Source organism: Mesoplodon mirus (assembly GCF_964341445.2).
Source record: "Mesoplodon mirus genome assembly, chromosome: 18".
Taxonomy (NCBI): Eukaryota; Metazoa; Chordata; class Mammalia; order Artiodactyla; family Ziphiidae; genus Mesoplodon; species Mesoplodon mirus.
This window is the reverse complement of record NC_138994.1, coordinates 6,324,719-6,349,149: the sequence shown is the minus strand read 5'-3', so window position 1 is coordinate 6,349,149 and position 24,431 is coordinate 6,324,719. Positions and strand designations below refer to the sequence as shown.

Sequence of the window (24,431 nt, the reverse complement as noted above, 5' to 3'; positions counted from 1 at the left end):
CTGACAATGCCCAGACTTATAAACCAAAGCCAACAGTCTCTAAGGTCTTTGCAGAGAAGCTACACAAAATACCATGATTTTATTAGCAACCACAGATACCATTTTTCACAACATTTTACACTTATCCTGTTTCACATGAAGGAGGACTAATTCTAATGAATTATCAAGAATATATCTTAAATAATATCTTACTGAAAAAATTAAGTTAAAACGCACCACATAATAGTGCGACACAAAGTGCAGCTGGCGATTTAATACGTGAAACGACGGTATATCAGCAGTGCTGGGAACCCATTTGGCTTTCCAGAAGGTGATACACTTTGCTCACCTTTGGTCAGTCCCAGAGCAGGATGCAAGCTGAATGGCAAATATGAACTAAAAAGGCTAAAAGAGACCCAACAGGACCAGTCTAGAGTCAGTTTTACAAGCAAATGCCAAGCCCCTTCTTTGTCACCAGTGATCTGCCACAGTTCCTACCCGCGCTGTAGTATGATCACGTGGTCAGACCTCCTCTGCCATCCAGCCTCCAGGACACGTGGCACACACCTCGGACACGTTTCCTTCTGAGGAGCTGGGAGGTGTGCAGAGGAAAGGTTACTCGCCAGAGGACATGGTACCAGATGGTGGCTGTCCTGGTAAACCAGCTCCAAAACCGAAAGACCATCATCTGGGCTGTGAGGAAAGGACCACGTGGTCAGGGACAGATTTCAGCTCTTACCTCTACACGAAAAAGGGCTCATATTAAAATCAACTGTGGGGAATTCCCTGGCGGTCCAGTGGCTACGACTCGGCGCTTTCACTGCTGTGGGCCCGGGGTTCAATCCCTGGTCAGGGAACTAAGATCCCGCAAGCTGCTCGGCGCAGCCAAAAAAAAAAAAAAAAAATCAACTGTGGTAAACACCCTTAGAAATGCTGTTCTCAGATATTCCCACTCCCGGTTTTAGAGGCAGCTATGGAACACACACGGCCTCCCCTGACCTTGGGGTCAGGAAGAGGCATCAGTATTCACAAAAGGAATTTGAATTCTGACCTAGGACTCTCTCAAACCTGCTTCAAGTGAAGGAAGATGGCTCGCAACTTGACAGGAGCCTTAAGTTGAATGTCTTCCAGGACAAACAACTCACTCATGCTGTCCCTCACCACCGTGAAGAGAATGGTTACAGCAACCCGGATTTTCTACAAATCAGATATGGTGTGATGAGTGTGTGCCATGACCGATGTCTTTTCAACAGGCTCAAGTATATGTGCTCACACATACACCGTGGTTACACGCCAGGGCAGAACCTTTTAACAAGAGGGTCTCCAGCATATCTTTCTAAGATGCTAAGTTGATGAGGGAGAGAGACTTTGCATCATCTGGCTAGGGAAAATGTCTTTAGCCCCTCCTCCTAATTCTTGCTGTTATCCTAGAAGACTAACCATCTATCCTTACTGAGCAAGATGCTGGTCTGGGGCCAGATCATTCTCATCAAAAGGCATCTTTGATGTTCTTGAGCTGGCGCACAGCCAGGTCTACAGGGAGGCTGAACTTGAGGCTGCTGAGGCGGCTAAGCAGGTTGAGGGCACTCTCAAAGCCCGTGTGTGCCATGTAGCTCCAGGGCTGGTAGTGGGGCTCGATGAGCGACCCCGACTTGCAGATGAGGTTCACCCAGGACACGAGACGCTGCTCATTCAGCGCCATGCACACCAAGGCCTTCAGCTCCGAGTCTGCACTGCGCTTAAAAGGGTCGTGCTCCGTCAGCACCACGTGGATGGCTGTCAGCAGGCTCTGCTTGGGTGTCACCACAGTGCCTCCCATGACAGGCAGGGCGAAGGACTGTGAGAGCTTCCGGGCGGGGGATTCCACGTAAGCACGGCCGTTCTTAGCGTGGTAGTACTTTACAAAGAGCTCCCAGGGGTGCATGGCCTCGGGGGCCGAGGAGAAGGCCGGCAGCAGACAGGCGATGGGGGCCATGACGAGGCTCATCCCCGGTGAGGAGGCGTACAGTCCATGGGCCAGCAGGTCCCTCACGGCCACAGTCAGCTCCTTCCGTACAGCCACGGTCAGCTCGTCCTTGCCTCCCAGAGAGAGGTCCTGGAGGCAGGCGGAGCCGCTCAAGTGGTCGTGCGCCTGGTGCCTCGAGGCCAGCTGCTTCACCCTGTCTACTGACACCTCCAGCCTCTTCAATAAGGGAGAGTAGTCCCTGTCAGCCTGGTCCCTCTGCCACAGGGTCTGTGGGATCTGGCCCGTGGCGCAACCGAACTGGCTAACAGCAAAGATCTGGAGAACTGCCAGCACTCGCTGCATCAGGTGCGGCCCTGTCTCCCGAACTCTCTTCATGTCTTCTGCCGTCGCTGCATAGAAAACACAACGACTCATCAGTGAGAGGCCACAGTGGTCAGAGGGACAGTCAGCAAGTCACAAGCTGAGATCCAGTCTTGCTTCTGAGCCACAGCATGGGTCCCACATGAAGCCAAGAGCCACCTAGGATGTCGCTGGGCTTACTTTGGTTAGTAGTAACTATTTTGAGGTATGAGTCACATAACACTCAACTTACCCATTAAAAGTGTATAATTCAGTGGTTTTTAGTATATTCGCAGAGTTGGGCAACCATCATCCCCCAAAGAAACCGTGTACTGTTGGCATTTCCCACTCCCTACTTCTCCCCGATCCCCCGGCCTAGGCAACCCCTGATCTACTTTCTGTCTCTATAGATTTGCGCATTTTGGAAGCTGTACTTACTTTTGCTGTTTCCTGGAGGTGGTCTGCTGCTGCCAGTCCTGCAGGAGCCGTTTCCTGTCTTCCCACTGGCCTTGCACTCACAGTGTCCACTACCTGTTTGTAACGGGCTTCCTACTTCATCTGCAATCACAAGTTACAAAGAGGAGACATTTATTTAGCCTCTTTATGGCAGATTTTTAAAGGCGAAATACTACTTACTAGTGCCTACCACGTGACAAGACTCTTACAAATAGTATTTCATCGTGTGGAACAGTGACTGGCATACACTAGCTGGCTCAATAAATATCTGCTGAGTGAAGGAAGCATGAATCATCATTTTATGGAGGAGGACAGAGGGACTGAAGAGGTTAGGAACCTGCTGAACCTCATTAGTCTACGAAGGACGTGAAGCCAGTAAGGGGCAGGGCTGAGATTTTAACTCTCTGGTTTTAAAATCCATGTCCTTTCTACTCCACCATGCTGGCTCCCTTACCGAGTGATCAAACCTCTTACATATACATCAAGGACTGGCACCTTTAGGTGTTAGTACTCAGAATACATATAATTATGATGACATCCAGCCACCCTTCTCTTTCCATCCCTCCTCTGACCTTGGATGAAGCTGATGAACATCTCGAGGTCTCGGATCTGAGTTTTCAGCTGCTCAACCAGCTGTTCTTTCACTCGGGCTGGGTTGACGATCTGAGCTACAGCTACATCCACACGCTGCCGAAGCTCCTCAGTGGACAGTGAACTGAGGTCCTCATTCAGATTCATGTCCAGTTTCTTTATTAACTCATCGATGATCACCTATCAAGACTACAAGCCATGAGCACACCCTTTGGAATTTTTGGGGAGAGGGTTAGGAAGAAGGAGAATCTTTACTAGTGTGCCTCCCTCCTACCCTTAAATGGAAATCAAATTTGTGAGGAAAATGGTGCAACTGCTGATCAAGGTGAGGGCACGGGCCTTTTACTGCTCTTATAGAAATAAGGACCCCTGGTTCCTCTCTGACAGAAATGGCTCCTCTCACTGCAAATTTTCTACCAGGCCAGGTAAATTTCACTCAAAAGAACAAGAGTGTGAATGATCCAAAGTGGCTGATGATCCCAAAAGCCCCACAGTTAGCTTCCCCCATGGCCTCCAAGAGAATAAATACTGATTTCCCTTAGTTTCTAGTCCTTCTCATCCCTTTTTGCCTTACTACTCTAGGCAACTAAAGGAAAAGCTCTACGAAACATCCAGGCATGTTACAGCCAAAATATCCTAGTGACAATATGAGGAACAATTTGAAAACCAGATAATGTATAACTCCAGCCCTGCCAGAAAAACAGCCACATCACAGCTCCAGAGAGACAAACATGTAAAGGAGACTGTGTTTTGACTAGCAGATTTACCTGTCTGCCCAGGTGTTGCTTTAATAAATACAGCATTAAAGTCAGGATTCCTGGAATATTTATTTACTGGTGCTGGGGGAGAAAACTAGTTTACATCGTATGAAGTGCCCAAGTAGAACGGTTTCAATGATCAAATGAAAGAAATTATTGCTGTTATTATTATTTATTACTACTATTATTAATAATAATAGCCACCAAAAAAAAAAAAAGAGCTCAATCATCACATTAGAAAGCTTTGGCATGTGTGTTTCCACGTGTGAATAAAGACTGGTCCCAGGTAGCAGCAAAATTTCCCTTTGATATGGGCCAGCAGTGAGGCCGAGGGTGAGCAAGCTGGACAAGGCTGTCCTGTGAACGCTGGAAGGGACAAGGTAACCTGAGGCAGTGGAGGAGGCGCCTCTGGATCTGCTCACCCGCTGCCTTTCCAAGACCACGGACTGCGGCAGGGAGTCGTAACTGCCTTCCTGATAGGCAAACGTCTCCAGGTCATCGAGCTGGGTTTTGAGCTGCAGTATCAGTTCCTTCTGCTTCTCCCTTTGGGTTTCCAGATGTTCCCGTTTCTCCTGCTCACTCTAAGATGGGAAAAGATTTGGGGTGATTTCACAGGAAAAGAAAAAGTCAGGGCACATTATGAATTCTCTTAAGCCAATAATGACTAGTAAAATATAAGATGTTTCCAAGTAACCCGAATGAAATACAGAATTCATGGGACAGGTTCAAAAATGAGAATAATTACTTCACCGGGGCAATTTATTAAATGCGTATTTTCTTTAAGAAAGTATTTGTCCTTCATTGGAAATAGGATATAAATACAATGGGGCCTTTCCTTAAGATTGCTTCCCACCCCCTCAGGTCTAGTTAAGATTGACACAATTTATCTCAGCCAAGACAGCCTCCTTGGAATTAAACATGCCATCCTCCAGAGCCAATTACCAAAGAATAAGTCCTGAATACTTGCTACAGCCAAATTTTGCGAGAGAATCTGGAGGTAAGGGTGTAGAGAGAGGCTTTATAACTCATAACCAGTTTTCTTAAGGTCCAAAGTGCCTCCAGTGTATTGCAAAATCAAACAAACACAGGTACCTGGGGCAGTGAAAAAAATTCAAAGCCAAGTAATAGGGGTGAGAAGGTAATTATGTTTAAAATAAATAAATAAATAAAAGTTCGGTAAGGTTCCCTGACCAGTGACACCTTTTCTCACTGTTGGCCACCCGGTAGTTTCTGCATTTGAATGATGAAAAACGCTTCGGAGAGGTAAAATCTTGCCAATGTATTTTCAAATACTGGTTCTTCCTTGCCTTTTTTGAGTATCAAAAACAAAACAAAGCAAAACTAGCAAATCATTTACAGGTGTAAGGCTGCATTTTAAACTAGATGTCTAGAAGATATTAAAGTTAATCTTAACATGGTACTTACCAAGGCCTCCAGAAGTAAGGTATGAGAGAGAACAAATGAAAAACAACAAATTAACTTTTTGTTTAGCTATTTAAAAAGCAATCCCCTTGCTGTAGCTTTGCTCAATAGGAAAGCAAGCCTTTTCTCAGGCGATACTGCCTCTCCAAAGCTTTCCCAGTGTCGTGGTTTTTTTCTTAGAACCCTGTTCTTCTCCCCAACTTAGTGGCCTAGCTATTCTTTAAGAGGTTTCCTCGACTTCCCCAGGCAGAACCAATCACTTCCTCCGTATTTTGTACACACTTCTACTCTAGCTCATGTCATATTATAATGATTTGTTTAGGATTCTGTCTCCCCAAGTCTATGAACTCCTTAAGGGCAAAGGCCCTGACGACCCCTAAGGCCTAGCACTGTGTCTGGCACAGGGTAAGCTCTCAGTACACATTTGCTGTATGTTACTGAACACAATCAGGTCCAGAAGGCCACATTCCAAATAATGAACTCTTATGGAAAAAGTTGTCTAACCAGCCCAAAGGGAAAGGACTAGGGAAACTTTGTTTTTGTTTTCATTGTATCCCATCCCAACCTTATGAAGCCAAAGAAGAAAGAAACCAGCCATAGATCCTGATTCCATTTTCATGAGTGTGTCTGCTGAATGCTGTTACCTGCCATGGTAATTACTGAGTATGCGATTTACTGGAGTTTGGGCAAACGTGTTTACTAGGTGAGAACAATGAGCTCTGGTGCAAGGCAGGAAATAACAGAAATAATTTCCAGTATGAAGCGAGAGAAAATACTGGTTAAAAAAACAAAAAACTGGAACTGATAAGTAGTAAATCATTTGGTTCTAACATGTCCCCACTTTGGCACCACCTGTTCATGTGTCAATATATGCACACAAGATTACAGCTGCTTATTAGGTGTTTTGAGCGCTACAGTTTTTTTTTTTTTTTTTAAGTTGTACACTGTTTCTAAAAGTAAAAACGGACAACCAAAAGAGCACCACATCCACACCAAACCTTTGGTGCTCCTCACTCCTGAACAGGGCCTGAGCACAGAAATTCTTTCTATCCTACCTGTTCCTTAAAAGTCTGGCAGTTTGGGCTTCCCTGGTGGCACAGTGGTTGAGAGTCCGCCTGCCGATGCAGGGGACACGGGTTCGTGCCCCGGTCCGGGAAGATCCCACATGCCGGAGGGGCTGGGCCCGTGAGCCATGGCCGCTGAGCCTGCGCGTCCAGAGCCTGTGCTCCGCAACGGGAGAGGCCACAACGGTGAGAGGCCCGCGTACCGCAAAAAAAAAAAAAAAAAAAAAGTCTGGCAATTTGAGGACTTGTGCAAGGAGCTGTGGGTATACGGAGAGACGGGTGGAACAGTAAACAAAGGACTGCACTGGCAACATTTCAGGTTAAAATACGCAAGTCAATATCTGCTACTGATAAGTCTTCTTGGTTAAAACCAATTTAAGTGGGAAGAAAGCCACATACGGGTTGTAAGCTAAACAATAAGAAGGTGGAGAAAAAACAGCGAGTCTCTTCCAACAAGCTATCTACAACTGTGCACTTCCAGAGGTTCAAGGACTGTAAGGAAACGTCCCCTGGGGCTGTCATACAAATTCTCAGCATTCAGTGTTGACTAACTGAATCAATCTTGTCACAGTTACCAAAAGGGCTTCCTTTAGAATACCTAGTTATTAAGTAGGATGGGGAAGGAGTTTTAAAATACCAGCATTAGGAAATTCACATAATTAGGACTTGTGTTTCTTACAATTACTAAGAGACCTTGCTGTTCACCAAAGCTCTCACCCAGACAAGAGTCTGAAGATTAAAGACATTCTCTAGATTCTAGGAAAGCACGGACAGGGAGTACATCTAAATTTCCATGGATTTCAATTCACTTGCTCTCCTCTAAGCAATTTTCTCAATCTCCAGGGTCGGAGGACTCTATCAGCAAATGTGCTGAGGACGTAGGTTCTTGAGGCGACGGCAAGGTGAGCGGGAGCAGCACTGTTTCAGTTGGCTGCTCTGTTGCCCTCTGAACACTCTCCTCGCTCATCCCTCTTCTGCTTCTCACCTCATCACACCTGCATCTCTTCCCACACCTTTGGTGAACACCTCTCACCGTCAGCTTCCCAGGCCTCTCTGTCCTCTTGCCTTTCAGCAGGTCCCGAACACCTGTCTGGTCTCCTCTTCTGGGACACGCATAGCCACCTAGACGACCCGGCTTCTCACCAGTGCTACCTCCGTCCGCGTTAGCATCGCCACCCACCCACCCCTCTATTCCCATATCCCTCGGGGCCCGGCCCCAGCTGTTCACCTGGTCCTCGCCCCGCAACCGTGGCCGGTCCCCCGGCATCCCGTCGCCATCATCGCTGGCGGGGTCCTCTGGGCTCCCGTAACCCAGGACGTGAGGGCAGCCGCGGAAGGCGAAGTCCTCGAGCTCGCTCAGGAGGCGCTGCTGCTCCGCCGGCGCCCCGCGCACCACCTGCCGCAGGCGGAACTGCACCTGCGCGAAATGCGAGGACAGCGCGAGCAGCGCCGAGTCCAGCCGCCGCCGCTCGGCCCGCAGCCGCCGCAGCGTCCGGCCCGGCGAGTCCGGTGGGGATCCCGGGGCCGCTCCGGGCTCCTCGGCCGCCGCCTCTTCCGAGAACGCCGCCGCCCCGGGCCCGGCCTCTGCCACCGCCCCCACCGGCGCCCAGCGCACTGCCTCGCACGGCGGAAGCGACTCCTCTTCCTCCTCCTCTTCGTCCTTCGCCTTTGGTCCAACGGCCGCCACCCCCGTTACCGGTTCCTCAGCCGCTTCGAGAGCCGCCATGTTTCAGGAAACGCCGCCGCACGTCAGCCACGCCCCCTGCTGCCATGGCAACGGCGCGCTGGCTGGGAAACCCGGAGAAGCGGATGGGCGGGGCCCAGACGTCACCTAGTTTAGACGTCATCCAGGGCCGGCCTTCCCTTGGGATTTAATTCTGGCCAGTAGTTTTTTTTTTTTAATAGAGCGCCTGCTGTGTGTCGGTCACTGAGTGTGCTAAGCATTGGCGAAACAGGCTAATGAAGCCGGGACAAGTCCTTCCGTGTGTATCGACCTCTAATCCCGGCGGGCGGGTCGTCTATTCCTAACGTGTGTATTTCTGGAGACCCCAAGATGTGAAGGGATGCAGGAACTATGCTCTCCCAGAATCTCTTCGGAGTGCGGATCCCTTGGCTTAGGCCACGTTCCCACTTCCTCTAAACCCTTTCCCCAACCATGTAAGGAGAGGCAGCTGCTGGGGGCGTCCCCAGGATCTAAAGATAGCGGCCCCTGCCTCGGATTCCAAACGCCTCGGGGCAGCGGGAGCCGCCATGGCACGGTAAGTGCTTCTGGCCGCCTCTTTCACTAGAGATTCCTTTCCCCTCGTTTTCTGGGCTCTCCAGGTTCTGCGAGGTCCCATGGGAACCCCTGACCCCAGGTCTCTGTACCCTTGGGGTGGTGAGGGGAAGTGTGACCTGAATGTTCTCCATAACTCCCTACCTCTCTACTCTCGCACTTTCGGTTCTCCTCAGGTTCATCTTCACCGCACACCTCAGTCTCGTCACTCCCCTTCCACCCGCTTCTGTCTTATTTAGCTCCGCTTTGACCGTGCTGTAGCATAAAACGTCCCTGGATTTTCCCCAACCTTTCCCAAATGCCCTCGGTCTTCCCTCTCGCACCCCTATGAAGCCCCACCTCAACTCCTCTTCAGGCAGCATGCTCGGACCCTGTGGTACGACAGGCCCAAGTATGTGTTCATGGAGTTTTGTGTTGAGGACAGCACCGATGTCCACGTGCTCATCGAAGACCACCGCATTGTGTTCAGGTAATCCCCTCCCCCTCCACTGCTGCCAGCGCCTGGCTTCTTGGGAACCTTTCCCTTCTCCTAATGCCCCCACACTCCACACTCAGCCTCCTCTTCTCCTTAGCTGCATTGTCTCCTCAGCTGCAAGAATGCCGATGGAGTGGAGTTTTATAATGAGATTGAGTTCTATGCCAAGGTGAACTGCAAGGTAAGGGTGGGGTGGGGCAGTAAGGGCTGGATGGGGAGGCTGCTTGGGAAACGGAGATTCATTCTAAACCTCAGACCCTAAGAATGATGCTCTCTATCGGGCAGGACTCGCGGGATAAGCGCTCTGGCCGCTCCATTACTTGCTTTGTGAGGAAATGGAAGGAGAAGGTGGCCTGGCCCCGACTCACTAAGGAGGATATCAAGGTGCGTGTGCGGGAAGTGGCCGCTTTTTCTCCTGTGCTGTCTATCTGTGTACCCAGGTAGACAAGTTAGGTCTGGGACTCACCCTTGGCTCCTTTCCCACCAACATTCAGTTACTCACCAGGTCCTGCCTATTTGACCTCTTAAATAGAATCCATGATTTAATCTCTTCCTAATTCAGGCCTTATCCATTACTGGGTGAGGTTTGTTGCATATTTTCAGCACCACCCTCAATCCATCCTCTGCATTCCTCGCAGCATGGTCTGTTTAAAACACACATTTGACCCTGTCACTTTTCCTCTTAAGACCCTCCAGTGGCTTCTTTTCCCCTAAAAGTTGAAAATTGGCTGCATGCTGGCTGGATCTGCCTCTCAAATTTGTTTTAGCAGTCTTCAAAGTGTTAAAAATTATTTTGATGGGCCACTGACATTTAAAAACGTGGAGATTTCAGACATCCCTGATGGCTCAGTGGTTAAGAATCCACCTGCCAATGCAGGGGACACGGGTTGGAGCCCTGGTCCTGGAAGATCCCACTTGCCGTGGAGCAACTAAGCCTGTGCGCCACGACTACTGAGCCTGCGCTCTAGAGACCGCGAGCCACAACAACAGAGCCCACGTGCCGCAACTATTGAAGCCTAGAGCCCGTGCACCGCAACAAAGAGTAGCCCCTGCTTGCCGCAACTAGAGAAAGCCTGCATGCAGCAACAAAGACCCAAGGCAGCCATAAATAAATAAATTAATTAATTTTTTAAAATGTGAAGATTTCACCTTTCAGCCGGAACCGCCATTTTCCAGTAACTCACCAAGATGACCAACACAAAGGGAAAGAGGAGGCCACCCACTATATGTTCTCTAGGCCTTTAAATAAACATGGAGTTGTTCCTTCCATGCGCATCTACAAGAAAGATGGTATTGTAGATATCAAGCGAATGGGCTCTGTTCAAAAAGGAATGCCCCACAAATGTTACCATGGCAAAATTGCAAGTCTACAGCATTACCCAGCATGCTGTTGGCATCACTGTAAACAAACAAGTTAAGGGCAAGATTATTGCCAAGAGAATTAATGTGCATATTGAGCATATTAAGCACTCTGAGAGCAGAGATAGTTTCCTGAAATGTGTGAAGGAAAATGATCAGAAAAAGAAGGAAGCCAAAGAGAAAAGTACTTGGGTTCAGCTGAAGCACCAGCCCGCTCCACCCAGAGAAGCACACTTCATGAGAACCAATGGAAAGGAGCCTGAACTGTTGGAACCCATTCCCTATGAACTCATGGCATGATAGCTATAAAGAAAATAAAAGATCTAGATTGTAAAAATAAATAAATACATAAATAAAAATAAAAACGTAGGGATTTCACCTAAATATCTAGATTCTCAGCTTCTCTTGGAAACTGGAGACTCTGGCCACACTGGTCTAAATTCCCAAATGCCTAGAGTTGGAGCTTGAAATGGGGCATGCATTCCACTTCACTTCACTCCTTTTCATTATCTCCCTGACACTCTCAGGCATTTGAACTTGTAGCTTCTGCCATTTGGCTTAGAGTCGAAGCACCAGAGCATGACGTATAAGCTGATGACGTGGCTGTTCTTTCCTTCTGCAGCCTCACACCCCTTTACTCTCTGCCTCAAATGTCACATTCCAGCCACAGCAAACTGCTTGCAGCTGTCTTCCACACACCAGGCTACTATGCACCTCAATACCTTTGCTCAAGCTATGCCTTCTTCCTGGAAAGTCTCCATCACCACTACCTTTGCCCACCTAACCCCTGCTCATCCTTTAAGGCCCTGCTACTCCAAGAAGGCTGGCTTCCTATAATATCCCCTACAGAACCCACCATCACATTTTCCACACTGTATTATAATGATTTATTTACATTTCCCTTCCCTACTTTTTTAAAAAAATAAATTTATTTATTTTTGGCTGCATTGGGTCTTCACTGCTGTGCATGGGCTTTCTCTAGTTGTGGCGAGCGGTTCTTCGTTGCGGTGCGCGGGCTTCTCATTGCAGTGGCTTCTCTTGTTGCAGAGCACAGGCTCTAGGCGCACGGGCTTCAGTAGTTGTGGCACTCGGGCTTAGCTGCTCCGTGGCATGTGGGATCTTCCCGGAGCAGGGCTTGAACCCGTGTCCCCTGCACTGGCAGGTGGATTCTTAACCACTGCACCAGCAGGGAAGTCCCCTACTTGCTTCTTGATGGCTGGGACTGTGTAGTGAACATTTTAAAAATCCCAGTGCCAACCACAGTATGTGTTCAACAAATATCTGTTAAATGAATGAGTAAGTAACTTCTTTCCCTGTCTAAATGTGGGAACTTGGAATATGGGCCTCAAGGGTTGTCCCTGATTCCAGGGAATGCTGCTCGGTTGACTCCTAGGATGCTTTATGATACAGTTATCTTTCTAGATGTGTTATCTTTCTAGTCAGTTGGCTCCTGGAGGACAGAGTTTCTATGCTTTTCCATCTCCTACAATGCCTGGCATTGTGCTTGGCACTTAGTACGTTCTTGGTAAACCTTTGCTGCTGCTGCTGATGATGATGTGGCAGCCTGGAGAGGGGTTAACTAAAGGGGTGCTGTGGGGAAGATGATACCCCCATTGACCCTCTTTTCGCCAAGCGTGCTCCCACACACATACCCACGCTCATCTATGCGCTTCTGCTGCTGCCTTCCTGGCCTGTGACTCTCTGTGCTTTCCTCCTGCAGCCAGTGTGGTTGTCTGTGGATTTTGATAACTGGAGAGACTGGGAAGGGGATGAAGAAGTGGAGCTGGCTCAGATGGACCATTACGCAGAGGTAATGCTGTTTTCTGCCTATCTCAATCATTCTCTGTGACTCTCCGCACGCATTACTCTGGAGGATTGTCGTCGGGGCTAGGCAGAGGGTTATGATCTCCCCAGGCAGGTTGCTCAGTGGTGTGATAGTCTTTATGTTTTGTGCAATGTTTATTTAGTAGGGTTGAGAGAAGTGAATATTGTTAGTGAAATTGTATACATAGATTCATTCACTGTTTAGAGTCTGTGTTCCAAAAAAGTTTGGCAAAAGGTTTTCCTACTTTTCTGTAATTCTTGTTCTCTCTTCTGTTTTCTTTGTATATGTGTGTGTGTTTTTCCTGAGCCAGATAGCATCATGGGAAGCTCAAACTACACAGTCTAAAAATTCACATCACAAAATAAATCACCAATCCCCAATAAATTGCACCGTGCTATACAATATTTGGTTTCCGAATTTCAGCTATTTATTCAAGTTCCAAAAACACTAACAGTAACCAGATTAGTAAGGAGGTGTGTGTGTCTAAATTTCCTTTTAAAAATGGGGTCAATTTCATATACACACTGCTATAATTAAAAGAGATAACCCACAAGGACCTACCGTATAGCACAGGGAACTCTGCTCAGTATTCTGTAATAACCTAAATGGGAAAAGAACTTGAAAAAGAATAGATACATGTATAGGTATAACTGAATCACTTTGCTGTACACCTGAAACTAACACAACATTGTTAATCAACTGTACTACAATATAAAATAAAATTTTTTTAAAAGGGGGGTATCAATTTAGTTTTCTCCAGTTCATTCCAGTGATGTATTAGGGGCTTTAAAGCTGGGGCAGTTGTTTGCCTGGGACCATTTTCCTGTGGTCCGTCAATATGCAGGTTGCTCTTCCTTTGCCCCTCTTCTCTCTTGTGACTACTTTTCTCTTCCCACCAGCTTTTGGAGAAGGTCACCACCAAGAGGCCTCCCCCTGCAATGGACGACCTGGATGTAAGTAAAGCCTGCTCCTTAACCTTTCCCTTTCCTTTTACCCCTTAAAAATAAGATACTAGAAAGCTCCTGTCCCAGTCTCTAGCACATAGTGGTTCTCAGTGCATCTTAGCCAAATCTGAATTTGACACAGAAGGTCAAATGTTCTTCTCCATGCTCTAGAAAACCCCAGTAAGACCCTTGTCCCTTCTATCTCCCCTTCTGCTTCTCCAATCTAGGGCAGACCTGGCCCTGTTGACTATCTTTATAGCTGTAAGGACCAGTAGCATTCGCTGAAATTCTGGCATTAAATGATGCATGGCACAGTGCTATTTACTGAGTACAAGTGTCTTAGTTTATCATACAAAATCTAAATCCTTCCGTGTTAGGCTCCCAAGAGGTTGTGTGATTCAGAAAATTACCAAAGAAAACCTCGAGAGCTGGAGGGAGTGAGCAGCATTTGTGAACATAAATGTCCACTCTTTGCAGACTCTACAGGTGCTTTTGTCTTTTTTTTTCCCCCAGGATGATTCTGACAGTGCGGACGCAACAGGTAATCAACTTTCTGTGACGGCAGAGCTGGGGAGGACGCTGTGGCTATCTTCGAGTCACTCTAACAAGCTAGGTCCTGGGTCTTTCTCAGCTCTTTGGCTGTGCGCCAGGGTCCTCTGGGATCTCCGAACTTTCCTAGAAGCTCTTTATTAAGGGTCCTCCTTCATGCTTTATTTCTATTTCCTAGGCACTTGACTATGGCTGCTGCGTCAGATGACAGGATAGGAGAGGAGTAGACAGGTGGGGCTTCTGACTTCCTACCAATTGGCTGTAATCTTTGTGTTTGGGCCACTCATCAGGGCTTTCTGGAGTATTTGAGCCTCTGTGTGTGTGTATGTGTAAGAGCAAAAGCCATAGAAGCAGCATGTAGATTATAATAAGTCTGTAGGAACTGTTCTGTGTCTCTTTCCTTTTTTGTACTTCTTCCTCCTAGAGGCAAGCCTCTTCCTGTCTATAGCTCCTCTCCAGTGGAGAGGTGGGTGTCAGAGATCCTGGCCCTTACTGTCGAGAATGGAAGAAGAAAGATGTTGGGAGCAGACCTGTAACCAAGCTGGGGAACTTTCCCATGCCCAGATCTTCAGAGCAGAAACCAGCCTTTCACTGTATAGCTAATACTGCCACCTCTAGAACCAGCCAGAAACCCACCTTAGCTTCCTGCATACTCCAGAAATATCTTTACATGTTTGGGGGTTTTTGCACTTAAAAAAAGTTAGGCCATTTACTGGTACTAGGAGAGCATTCCTTTAAATATCTTTACACTTTTAAAGCTAATTGTTACATTAGTTAATGCCTATGTCTGTTTACTACTCTATTCACCAGCTACCCCATTCATCCACAAACATTTTCTGAGGGCCCAGTGTGTACTTAAATTGTGACTTAAACAAAATGCAACACTCAGGCTTTGCCCTTGAATTCACGGTAAAGTACTGAGATTTGTTAAAAAAAATTAAAATCTAAAGTTTATTTCAGTAATATATGGACATAGTTTAAAAAATTAAATAGTATAGAAGGGTGTAAAATTTAAAGTAGAATTTGCACTCCCTCAACAGCTGTAACCACTGTTAACAGTTTCTTCAATAAATTTATATATTTATGTCTATATCTTTATATCTATATATTATATCTGTTATAGATTCCATAATACCTATAATTTATATTATATAATTATATAGTTATATATAAAACATACAACATATCTGGAACATAAACATATACAATATCATGTATTGTTTATATACAGTACAATATATCAATATATTAAAGTTTAACACATATAGGCAAATGCAATGCATCTGTGTGTACACAATGGGAATCATACTATTAATATACATCTTATACCCTGCTTTTTTTCACTTAATATGTATTGGAGCTCTTTCTAAGTCAGTATACATAGATCTGACCCTTCTTTATGGCTACATGGTATTCATTTGAATATATTTTCCATAATTTAACTGGTTCCTTATCAAGGGACACTTAAGTTGTGGTTAGTCTTTTTCAGTTTTCAAACAAGGCTGCAAGGAACAGTTTAAAAAGTATATCCTTACATATTTGGCAAGAATATCTGTAGGGTAAATTTCTTTTTTTTTTTTTTTCCCGGCCACACCACACGGCTTTCAGGATCTTAGTTCCCCAACCAGGGATTGAACCTGAGCCCTGGCAGTGGAAGCACCAAGTCTAACCCCTGGACCACCAGAGAATTCCTATAGGGTAAATTTCTAGAAGTAGAATTGCTAGGTCAAAGAGCAGATAAACATTTTGAAAGCTGTTGCCAAGTTGCTTTTAGATGAAATCATACCAATTTTCACTTCCACCAAGAGTGCTCCATTCTCCAAAACCTTTTAGATATTTGCTAAGATAAAATTATACTTGGTTTAATTTGCTTCATTTTTTTTCTTTCTGGCCACGACACAGGACTTGAGGGATCTTAGTTCCCCAACCAGGGATTGAACCCGGGCCCTCAGCAGTGAGAGTACAGAATCCTAACCACTGTACCGCCAGGGAATTCCCTGGTTTAATTTGCTTTAAATTATGAGATTGCTCATTGTTTATTAGTGATTAATATTTCTTTTAATGTGCTCTGTCCATGTCTTTTGCCCACTTTGATATTGACATTAGTTCTTAAACTTAAAAAATAACATAATGCAAATCTATTTGTATCGTGCTTTACAATTTACTAAGTATTTGAATATCATCTCATTAAAAATTTTGAACTTCATATCAACCTTGTAAAACAAGTAAGTCTTCTCTTAATAGGTGCTCAAACAGGTCACAATAAGTGGCAAAGCTGGGACTTGAACTTCTATAGCATATGTGCCCTTGCCCACAATTCCGAAAACCGAAAATTTCTAAAGACTGACTTAAAAAAAGAATTAACACCAAAACTCATCCGGCAGCAAAACATGACCTAAAATGATGTGAGGCTATTTATAGTCTTTGTTTATTCCATTTAGCGTATTTATTTCTCAGCATAAATATTAATACGTTTGATCACACGGAGTTGCTCCAGAGTTCCAAATGGAACACATTACGTAACACATGGGTATGGTCTGCATTACTGCCTAAAATCAGAAAAACCCTATATTCTGAAACATCTGGGAACTTCAAGCTTTTTATTACTCGATTTAAAAGAGCAGAAAGTTAATCTTAACTTTTAATCCATTTAACGTTTTAAGGCACCAATTGCAGTTAAACTTCTGTTAACCTCTTTATTTGCACTGTCCAATCCCGTAGCAATGGTCACACGTGATTATTGAGTACTTGAATGTTGCTAGTCCGAGATGTGCTGTTAAGTGTAAAATACATACCAGGTTTCGAAAATCTTGTACGGGGGGGAAAAACTCACTTATTATAAAATACACATTACATGATGAAATAATATTTTGGATATGGTGATTTAAATAAAAACATTATTAAGGGACTTCCCTGGTGGCGCAGTGGATAAGATCCCAGTGCTCCCAATGCAGGGGGCCGGGTTCGATCCCTTGTCAGGGAACTAGATCCCACACGCATGCTGCAACTAAGAGTTCACATGCCACAGCTAAGGAGCCCGCCTGACGCAACTAAGACCGAGTGCAACCAAATAAATAATTAATTAATTTTTTAAAAAGAGCTTTAAAGAAAAATTAACGTATGTGGCTTGCATTACATTTCCATTGGGCGACGTTGCTGTCTATCCAAGCCAGTACCATCCCCACTTCTATCAGGCGGGCTTCCGCGGGGCCGAATTACATACATCCCTGGGGTCCAACAGGGCCAAACAAAGTGCTATGACAAGTTCAGGCCTCAGTTTTGTTCTGTCTTGTCTTCTGGTTTTCTTCAACGTCTTAAAATAGTCCCTCAACAACCCTGAGCGCCTGCATTTCGCGTTTTCAATAAGTTTGTCCAAACCACACCCCGTTCTTTGCTTCTGCGCAGAGACGCGCCCGGGATGAAGATTGTCCCGCTTCGCTCTCCGTCCGGGGCCAGGCGTTTCAGTGTGCAAGGTTATCGGCGTCCTGGGAGACAGCAGCGATGGCTTTCCAGTGTCAGCGGGACAGCTACGCCAGGGAGGTACGGCCGGCGGGCGGGATACCTGATGCTCCGAGCGGGTGCGGCGGTGCGGGGAAGAGGGCGCCGCGTGGAGGGGGCACCGAGCTGGATTCAGTCCCGGTGCGCTGAGGGTTGGGGTCCGGGCTTACTCTCGCATCCCTCTCTGCCCAGTTCACCACCACCGTGGTCTCCTGCAGTCCCGCGGAGCTGCAGACCGAAGGAAGCAACGGCAAGAAGGAAGTGCTGAGCGGTTTCCACGTGGTGCTGGAAGACACGCTGCTTTTCCCCGAGGGCGGGGGACAGGTACCAGGCCCGTCCCTTCCCCTTTCCTTCTCCCTCCTCCCAGGAAGCCCCTAATTCTTTCCGAGCAGGTCGGAAATGCTCTCCTGGTCCTCAGTCCCAGCTGTAGTGAATACATATGGAAATTAGTTCAATTTAGTTCATTTGTTCATTCAGCAGGTATTTATCAACAAATAGTTATCTGTCCGTAACAAATGCTGGGTACTAATTCAAGCTCTAAGGATAAAAGCTGAACAAGAAAGTGTCTCTGCATACGTAGAATATTTATTGTAGAAAACAGACAAAACGGAGAATAGATAAGTAGTATGCCGGTATGATAAATGCTATAAAGAAAATTAAAGGTCGAGGGAAAGAGAGTGATGGGATGGCCTCCTAGGTAGGGGGCAAGTTATTTCAGTCGAGAACTAAGTGAGGTGAGGGGGTAATCCATTGCCATTATCTAGTGGTGCTGGTGGGGGGTGGGGAGTATTCCGGGGAGGGAGAATAAGTGCAAAGGACCTGAGGTAGGAATTCGATTAGGGTGTTTGGCATGGACTGAAAAAGTTTCCCCTGAAAGAGCACAACAGAGGGCAGACTTATCAGTGCTGTGATGGGGTAGGGACAAGGTCCAATGAGAACATGGGAAAGGAGAATAATAACACCAAAGATGGGCATTGTGGGAGAGGCTTTCCCAGCCGAAAGAATAGCACAAAGGCAGGGAAGCCTGTAAGAATCTGACAAGTCTAGTTAACTGCAAAATAGTCCCATATAGTTGGAGCCTCTGGTGTGTGTTGATGACAGGCTGGAGATGGCTTTGGAAAGATAAGTGGGGGCCAGTTCAGAGGTCCTTGAAGGATGTGTTAAGGTGTGTGGACTTCATTCAGGAAGCTGTGGTGAGCCGTGGAAGTACTTAGGCAAAGAAATGATGTGAGAGAACATATTCAGTAAACTTGATTATGAGAAACTTCCAATTTTTCCCAGCATGGAGGTTTTCTGATCTGCTGAAGGAAAACCTGTGCCCTCAGGTATCCATAGCAGGTCTCATTTTACATATCACCTCTTCCAGGAAGTCTTCCCTGATTCCCCAAGACTGTTAGGTTCCTTTTCTTTGAGCTCCTCTAAAACAATGTACTTTTTTGAACTATGGCATGTTGTAGATCATATTGCAGCTGCCTGTTAGTATGTCTCTATTCTTCTCCAGACTTTTCAGTTCCATGAGGGACCATGTCTTATTGACATTGTATTCTTGGGTAGGCACAGTGTCTTGTAAGCCGTTGATATTTTGTAATATTTGATATTTTTCATGAATATTTTTGAATTTAATTCTAGTAGCAGTGTAGAAGATAGAGTGGAAGAAGGGAGAAAAATTCAGGTCAGTTTGGAAACGATTGAAAGATAAAAATCTTAAACCAAGGCAATGAGAGTGAGGATTAAGTTTCTTTGGGTTTTACTAAAATTTTCGTTGCTGTAGTTACATTTTTTTTCCAAATTTTATTTATTTATTTGTTTTCGAGCTCCATGTGCTATACAGTAGGTTTTCATTAGTTATCTATTTTATGCTGTAGTTACAATTTTTGTATTCATTCTGTTATTTTGTTCTGAAGAACAAAAGGTGTTCCAAGTGAAGAGTATAGAGGGAGTCCCCTATGAACAAAGTGGACCACCTCACTTGGCATTGCTTCTTCTCCCTTAGGGAAGCTCAAATTCTGGGTGTGTTTCTCACAAACTTTTGCTAGAGGGTCTTTGTATCCAGGAGTTAGGGTGAGCCCTACCTGCTACCACCGATTTTTTTTTTTTTTTTTTTTTTTTTTTTTTTTGCGGTACGCGGGCCTCTCACTGTTGTGGCCTCTCCCGTTGCGGAGCACAGGCTCCGGACGCGCAGGCTCAGCGGCCATGGCTCACGGGCCCAGCCGCTCCGCGGCATGTGGGATCTTCCCGGACCAGGGCACGAACCCGTGTCCCCTGCATCGGCAGGCGGACTCTCAACCACTGCGCCACCAGGGAAGCCCCCACCGATTATTTTTACTTCTTTCCCCAGCCTGATGACCGTGGTACAATCAATGACATCTCTGTGCTGAGAGTGACCCGCCGGGGCGCCCAGGCTGATCATTTCACACAGACACCTCTGACCCCTGGGACTGAGGTACAGGTCCGGGTGGACTGGGAACGGAGGTTTGACCACATGCAGCAGCATTCAGGTAGGTGGGGTGGGATGGGGCAGTTGCTGCGTGTGGGAATGTCACGATGATTGAGACGTGGCTTGGGTCCTCTAGGAGTTAAGCTTTTGGAAGAGACAGACATATTCAGAATCAGCTCCAGTTCAGACAAGATGTGATGAATGTTATAAAAGCAAAATGAGCAGTTAAAGTAAAAGTATTAGAATAACTGCTGCATTTAAGTATTACTAACTTCCCACTTGATATCTATATCTGTATATGTCTCATAGGCTTCTTAAACTCAAAATGTCCCGAATGGAATTAAAAAGCCACCCCCTCCCCCAGATCTGGTCTTCTCTTCGCCTTCACTATGTTCATTGCATGGCATCAGCATCCACCCAGTTGCTCAAATCCTGGAAGTCAGTTCAGACGCTTCTTTAGGGATAGCCAGTCAATCTGAGTCATGTCGGTTTATTTTCTAAATACTTCTCTATCTGCTTCCACTGTCAACACAGTCATCCTCGTCCCAGCTCTCATTGTCTCTCCCAAGCCCTCTGTAATAGCCTCCTGGCTAGTCTCCCCATGTTCTTTCTTGTCTCTTTGCAACCCATTCTCCACAAAGCAGCCAGAATATTTTTTAAAAATGAAAGTCTGATCAGGCCACTCCCCTGCTTTAAAGCTTTTCAGGGCTTCCCTGGTGGCGCAGTGGTTGAGAGTCTGCCTGCCGATGCAGGGGACGCGGGTTCGTGCCCCGGTCCGGGAAGATCCCACATGCCGCGGAGCAGCTGGGCCCGTGAGCCATGGCCGCTGAGCCTGTGCGTCCGGAGCCTGTGCTCCACGACGGGAGAGGCCACCACAGTGAGAGGCCCGCGTACCGCATTAAAAAAAAAAACAAAAAAAGCTTTTCAAAGGCTACCTGTAGCTCATGATGAAGCCAAACGTCTTGCCGTGGGGCACAAGGCCTGCCTGGGCTGGCGCTCATCTACTGCTCCAGCCTCACCCGGTGCTCCTGCCTCCCGCTCTCTGCATCCTGGCCATGCTGGCCTTCTCTCCATTCCTTGAACACATCCTGCTTCTTCCTCCTTCAAGGCCTTTGGCTGTCTTGTTCCCTTTGCCTTCACAGTTGACTCCTTCTCCTCCTCCTCGCTGTCATCGATCAGGGATAGCGCTGTATCGATCAGGGATAGCGCTGTATCTCTAGTGCCAAGCCCTGTGCCTTGCACGTGGTAGGCACTTGATAAATTTTTGTTGAGTGAATGAATCTGGCACAATTAGAACTCGAGTTCAAATCCTGCCTCTGACGAGCTACTGTTGCCTTGGCAAGTTTGATTTCTCTAGACCTTGGTTTCCTCATTCAAGAAATGGCATCATAAAGCCTCTTGCAGAATTCTCCTGAGGGTTTTCAATAAAGTATCTCTCAAGAGTATTACCCAGTGCCAGGCAGGTCTTCAGCAGGAGAATTTCTGTGATGACATTGACATTGGGATCATGTCACTCATGATCACTTCTCACTTCTTCTCCCGTCTCCTCCTCTTTCTGCTCAGGGCAGCATCTCATCACTGCGGTTGCTGATCATCTGTTTGGGCTGAAGACAACATCATGGTGAGCAAGAGGCATAAGACTAACTGTCAGGCATGGGTCCCTGACTGCTGGCTCCTTTCCTAGTAGTGAGTCAGGGGAAGGAGGATAAAAATCTGTTGTGCTCACCTGTTCCCCTCGAAGATGGGGTGATGGATGACTTTATGTTTTCCCTGAGAAACGTCTCCCTTTGCTTAAAAAAGAACATGGACTTTGGAGCTCAGTGACCTAGGGGCTGAATCCCTTGCATGACCTTGATCATGTTCCTTATCACCCCTCACCGGTAAAGTGGAAATGACAGTCCCTACTTTGTGACATTTTTGTGAGGATTAAATACCAGCATTTACATGAATATGCTTTGTAAACGATAAACTTCCTTCTGTTATTAACTGTCCCCATCAGCATCCTGTGACCACTGTACTTCTTCTTGCAGGGAGTTAGGGCGACTCCGGAGTGTCATCGAGCTGGACAGCCCCTCTGTGACTGCAGAGCAAGTAGCTGCCATTGAGCAGAGTGTCAATGAAAAAATCAGAGATCGGCTGCCTGTGTATGTGCAAGAACTGAGCCTGGATGATCCCGGTGTGGAGCAGGTGAGGGGAGAGCCAGCAGGGTGGCTTCTGTAGAGTGGCCCTCCGAGGGCTCCTCATCAAAATTCAGACAGCCCTCCTCCCTCCCTTGCGTTCCAGGTGAGGGGCCGGGGTTTGCCGGATGATCATGCTGGGCCTATTCGAGTTGTTACCATCAAGAGCGTTGATTCCAACATGTGCTGTGGGACCCACGTGAACAATCTCAGTGACCTTCAGGTAGCTGAGGAAGGGCTCTTGAGTGCGTGGGAGAGAGGGTGTCGGAGGTCGGGGATCACAGCAGGGCGGGGAGTGATAGAGGGGGACACCTGAGGGGTCCTGAGTGAAATCACTCCTTATTGCTTCCGAGCCAGCGGGGAGGTCTTGATCTCTCCTACTCTTGGGTCCAGCACCTGCTGCGGTTTATATGTGTGTGTGTGTGTTGCCTCATGTAGGTCATTAAAATCCTGGGCTCTGAGAAGGGGAAAAAGAACAAAACCAACGTGACCTTTCTGGCTGGGAACCGGGTGCTGAAGTGGATGGAGAAGAGTCTCAGCTCTGAGAAGGCACTGACAGCCCTGCTGAAGTACGCCCCCTTCCACTGCCTCCTGTTCTCAGCGCCTGGGCAGCCCGGAGCTTAGCCTTCCCACCCGTACGGCAGACAGAATACCCTGTCTTTAGGGGCAGGGTGCAATCAGAAATGCCGAAGTGCTTTGGATAGTCAATCAGATGCACACAAAATGGTTTCTTCCTTTACATCCCCTTCCCCAACAGCCTGAGGCTTCCTTGGAATGTCCGTGGGTCCCATCAAGAAGGGCACCATTGGGCTTCCCTGGTGGCGCAGTGGTTGAGAGTCCGCCTGCCGATGCAAGGGACGCGGGTTCGTGCCCCGGTCCGGGAGGATCCCACATGCCGTGGAGCGGCTGGGCCCGTGAGCCATGGCTGCTGAGCCTGCGCGTCCGGAGCCTGTGCTCCACAACGGGAGAGGCCACAACAGTGAGAGGCCCACGTACCGCAAAAAAAAAAAAAAATAGTGAGGGAGAAGAGTATTGTAAGGGGCTTCCCTGGTGGTGCAGTGGTTAAGAATCCGCCGGCCAATGCAGGGGATGCGGGTTCGTGCCCCGGTCCGGGAGGATCCCACATGCCATGGAGCGGCTGGGCCCGTGAGCCATGGCCGCTGAGCCTGCGCGTCCGGAGCCTGTGCTCCGCAACGGGAGAGGCCACAGCAGCGAGAGGCCCACGTACCGCAAAAAAAAAAAAAAAAAAAAAAAAAGGGCGCCATTGATTTACGCCTGACACCAAAAGCAGCTGGAAAACTAGACAGGCCTCCACGAACCTTTCTCTTGCAGGTGTGGAGCAGGGGATCACGTGGAGGCAGTGAAAAAGCTGCAGAACTCCAGCAAGCTCCTGCAGAAGGTGCTTTATCCGTGGAGGGTGGCGAGGGTGTGGGCCCTGCCTGGAATAGGCTCCCCAGACTCAGCCCCTCCACCGAACTGGATGTGCAGCATGTCAGTGGGCAGTGAGTGGGGAGGGGAGGGGTGGAGAGATGGTGCTCTCTCTGGTTACCCTTTCCCCACCTGTCAACTGAGTTATGGCATCCTTTTCAGAACAACCTGAATCTGCTCAGAGACCTGGCTGTGCACATCGCCCACAGCCTCAGGAACAGCCCAGACTGGGGAGGTGTGGTCACATTACACAGGTGAGGCCAGGGGTGCTAGGCTTAGGGCTCAGCCTCTCCCCTGTACGCAGTGCAGAGTGGGAGGCGGGTCAGCCCTGGTGTTCTTAAGGCTGAGAAGACCCGAAGAAGTGTGTTGCCTTGCAGATTTCCTGGGTTTGATGTAAACATCTTCGCTATAACTTTCATTAGAGCCTTCCCTCATCTCCTTTGCCATCTAACCGGTCTCCACTTACTCGGGTGAATCCTGTTTAAGGGAGACAGAAACAAACGCAAAACTTGTTATACGTGCCGAGGCTTAGAAAGATGCCAGGCTGGCCCTCAGAGAGCGCTCTCTTTCTCTGGGACTTCGCACAAAAGGTAGCAGTGTGGCCAGCCTCACGAGGAGGAGCTGGGCTTCCTAGCTCCCCTTGCAACTTGGATCTGATGTCTTTGCCCTTTGTTTTAGGAAGGAGGGTGATTCTGAGTTCATGAATATCATCGCCAATGAGATTGGGTCAGAGGTAAGAGGAGCATGAGGTTCTCTGTCCGCCCCGGGTGGAGACCTGATGAGGGGCGTCAGGTTAGCTGAGGTCCCTCTGCATGAACACATGAAGAATAGGGAACAGAACTTCATTCAACGCTCTTTTCTCAGCACTGACTCTGAGCTAGGCTCTGTT

General features: G+C 47.4%; 3 protein-coding genes and 1 pseudogene across 8 annotated transcripts in view; 3 read left to right on the top strand and 1 right to left on the bottom strand.

Moving 5' to 3' along the window:
• Positions 1-543: 543 nt before the first annotated feature.
• On the bottom strand, positions 544-8,318 carry RUNDC1 (RUN domain containing 1). 2 transcript variants are annotated; one of them, XM_082604280.1, is made up of 6 exons: positions 7,804-8,318; positions 4,512-4,670; positions 3,313-3,511; positions 2,723-2,842; positions 1,433-2,334; positions 580-667 (listed from the first exon to the last, which is right to left on the bottom strand). In XM_082604280.1, exons 1-5 carry the CDS (start codon positions 8,299-8,301, stop codon positions 1,469-1,471), a joined length of 1,842 nt encoding a protein of 613 aa, XP_082460406.1. In that variant the 5' UTR covers positions 8,302-8,318; the 3' UTR covers positions 580-667; positions 1,433-1,468. The 2 variants fall into 2 exon arrangements, with proteins under 2 accessions (XP_082460405.1, XP_082460406.1); XM_082604279.1 differs by having other exon boundaries at positions 544-2,334.
• Positions 8,319-8,484: 166 nt separating this feature from the next.
• PTGES3L (prostaglandin E synthase 3 like) lies at positions 8,485-17,426 on the top strand. Of its 4 annotated transcripts, none has more exons than XM_082603968.1 (9): positions 8,486-8,833; positions 9,206-9,319; positions 9,440-9,506; positions 9,611-9,709; positions 12,405-12,494; positions 13,409-13,462; positions 13,967-13,994; positions 14,181-14,233; positions 17,408-17,426. In XM_082603968.1, exons 1-8 carry the CDS (start codon positions 8,826-8,828, stop codon positions 14,186-14,188), a joined length of 468 nt encoding a protein of 155 aa, XP_082460094.1. In that variant the 5' UTR covers positions 8,486-8,825; the 3' UTR covers positions 14,189-14,233; positions 17,408-17,426. The 4 variants fall into 4 exon arrangements, with proteins under 4 accessions (XP_082460091.1, XP_082460094.1, XP_082460093.1 ...); XM_082603967.1 differs by lacking the exon at positions 17,408-17,426 and adding an exon at positions 15,905-16,145; XM_082603965.1 differs by lacking the exons at positions 14,181-14,233; positions 17,408-17,426 and adding an exon at positions 15,905-16,145 and having other exon boundaries at positions 8,485-8,833.
• On the top strand, positions 10,514-11,546 carry LOC309793585 (large ribosomal subunit protein eL21-like; annotated as a pseudogene). Its single transcript has one exon. The product of its transcript is annotated as a large ribosomal subunit protein eL21-like (transcript).
• A 31-nt stretch (positions 17,427-17,457) lies between the features above and the next one.
• The window catches only part of AARSD1 (alanyl-tRNA synthetase domain containing 1), an 8,495-nt gene continuing 1,521 nt past the window's right edge, over positions 17,458-24,431 (top strand). The window contains exons 1-10 of the mRNA XM_082603963.1: positions 17,458-17,542; positions 17,693-17,824; positions 19,839-19,998; positions 21,501-21,558; positions 21,968-22,124; positions 22,221-22,337; positions 22,553-22,683; positions 23,447-23,513; positions 23,705-23,796; positions 24,221-24,275. Coding sequence (XP_082460089.1) covers positions 17,504-17,542; positions 17,693-17,824; positions 19,839-19,998; positions 21,501-21,558; positions 21,968-22,124; positions 22,221-22,337; positions 22,553-22,683; positions 23,447-23,513; positions 23,705-23,796; positions 24,221-24,275 — 1,008 coding nt within the window. The 5' untranslated portion in view covers positions 17,458-17,503. The remainder of the gene's footprint in view (positions 17,543-17,692; positions 17,825-19,838; positions 19,999-21,500; positions 21,559-21,967; positions 22,125-22,220; positions 22,338-22,552; positions 22,684-23,446; positions 23,514-23,704; positions 23,797-24,220; positions 24,276-24,431) is intronic.

What these genes read in the sequence shown, in the direction of transcription:
- RUNDC1 (XM_082604279.1), bottom strand. Translation starts at nt 8,301, where the DNA reads ATGGCGGCTCTCGAAGCGGCTGAGGAACCGGTAACGGGGGTGGCGGCC. An exon ending in TGGTCTTGGAAAGGCAGCGG is followed by an intron (nt 3,512 to 4,511) that starts GTGAGCAGATCC and finishes TAGTCTTGATAG; the next exon opens with GTGATCATCGATGAGTTAAT. An exon ending in GTTCATCAGCTTCATCCAAG is followed by an intron (nt 2,843 to 3,312) that starts GTCAGAGGAGGG and finishes TTGTGATTGCAG; the next exon opens with ATGAAGTAGGAAGCCCGTTA.
- PTGES3L (XM_082603965.1), top strand. An exon ending in GACCACCGCATTGTGTTCAG is followed by an intron (nt 9,320 to 9,439) that starts GTAATCCCCTCC and finishes TTGTCTCCTCAG; the next exon opens with CTGCAAGAATGCCGATGGAG. An exon ending in AGATGGACCATTACGCAGAG is followed by an intron (nt 12,495 to 13,408) that starts GTAATGCTGTTT and finishes TCTTCCCACCAG; the next exon opens with CTTTTGGAGAAGGTCACCAC.